This window comes from Propithecus coquereli, unplaced genomic scaffold (genome assembly GCF_000956105.1).
Source record: "Propithecus coquereli isolate 6110/MARCELLA unplaced genomic scaffold, Pcoq_1.0 Scaffold22039, whole genome shotgun sequence".
Taxonomy (NCBI): Eukaryota; Metazoa; Chordata; class Mammalia; order Primates; family Indriidae; genus Propithecus; species Propithecus coquereli.
In genome coordinates, this window is record NW_012147234.1 from 1 (window position 1) to 1,220 (window position 1,220).

At 37.5% G+C, this 1,220-nt stretch overlaps 1 protein-coding gene across 1 annotated transcript; it reads left to right on the forward strand.

Annotated features, from left to right (window-relative positions):
* Window positions 1–5: 5 nt before the first annotated feature.
* On the forward strand, window positions 6–1,213 carry LOC105810780 (heterogeneous nuclear ribonucleoprotein A3-like; the record flags this gene model as incomplete). The annotated part of the gene is made up of 5 exons (XM_012644814.1): window positions 6–125; window positions 217–363; window positions 453–663; window positions 976–1,065; window positions 1,149–1,213. Coding segments are annotated over 5 exons (633 nt in total), but the record flags the coding sequence as incomplete, so codon positions are not given.
* Between the last annotated feature and the right edge of the window lie 7 nt (window positions 1,214–1,220).

The window sequence follows — 1,220 nt, forward strand, 5'->3', positions numbered from 1 at the left end:
AGGGCCATGATCCAAAGGAACCAGAGCAGTTGAGAAAACTGTTTATTGGTGGCCTGAGCTTTGAAACTACAGATGATAGTTTAAGAGAACATTTTGAGAAATGGGGCACACTCACAGATTGTGTGGTAAGTTACTAAGAGAACAAAAAATTTCTTAGGAAGGGGCTGTAGAGGACCTGTGGAAGTGTTTCAATGCTTTAAAATTTTTATCTTGTAGGTAATGAGAGACCCCCAAACGAAACGTTCTAGGGGCTTTGGTTTTGTGACTTACTCTTGTGTCGAAGAGGTGGATGCAGCAATGTGTGCTCGACCACACAAGGTTGATGGACGTGTTGTGGAACCAAAGAGAGCTGTTTCTAGAGAGGTATTTTGATTATATGTTGTGTAATATGTGAAACTGTTGTGAAAGTTTCAGGGGATTTTTTTTTGACTCTTAATGTATTTTATTTCTAGGATTCTGTAAAGCCTGGTGCCCATCTAACAGTGAAGAAAATTTTTGTTGGTGGTATTAAAGAAGATACAGAAGAATATAATTTGAGAGACTACTTTGAAAAGTATGGCAAGATTGAAACCATAGAAGTTATGGAAGACAGGCAGAGTGGAAAAAAGAGAGGATTTGCTTTTGTAACTTTTGATGATCATGATACTGTTGATAAAATTGTTGGTAAGTAGCAATCATGAATGAGAAAGCAGAGATGGCTCTCTGTTTTCATCGAAATTTGCTTAATTGCTTGTAATTTTGTATTGTGCCTAATAGAATATAAAGTGTATAGTCATTTTCATAAAGTGTCTACACCTGTGTAACAAGCATTCGGCTCAAGAAATAAACATCCCAGAACATTCACTCATCCCCACTCAAAGTCACTACCTTGGTAACATTTTAAAGAGTTACGTAATGACAAAGGATTTCATTTATATGTGCTTTTGCAAACATAAAATAACTTTCTGTTTGTTTGTTTGATTAAAAAAAATTTAGTTCAGAAATACCACACTATTAATGGGCATAATTGTGAAGTGAAAAAGGCCCTTTCTAAACAAGAGATGCAGTCTGCTGGATCGCAAAGAGGTGAGTAGGTCCATACACGTATACGCGATAGATGTGAGTAGCGTTTGTAAAGGTCTTTAAACTCTTCCTTGCCTGTCTTAAAGGTCGGGGAGGTGGATCTGGCAACTTTATGGGTCGTGGAGGAAACTTTGGAGGTGGTGGAGGTAATTTTGGCC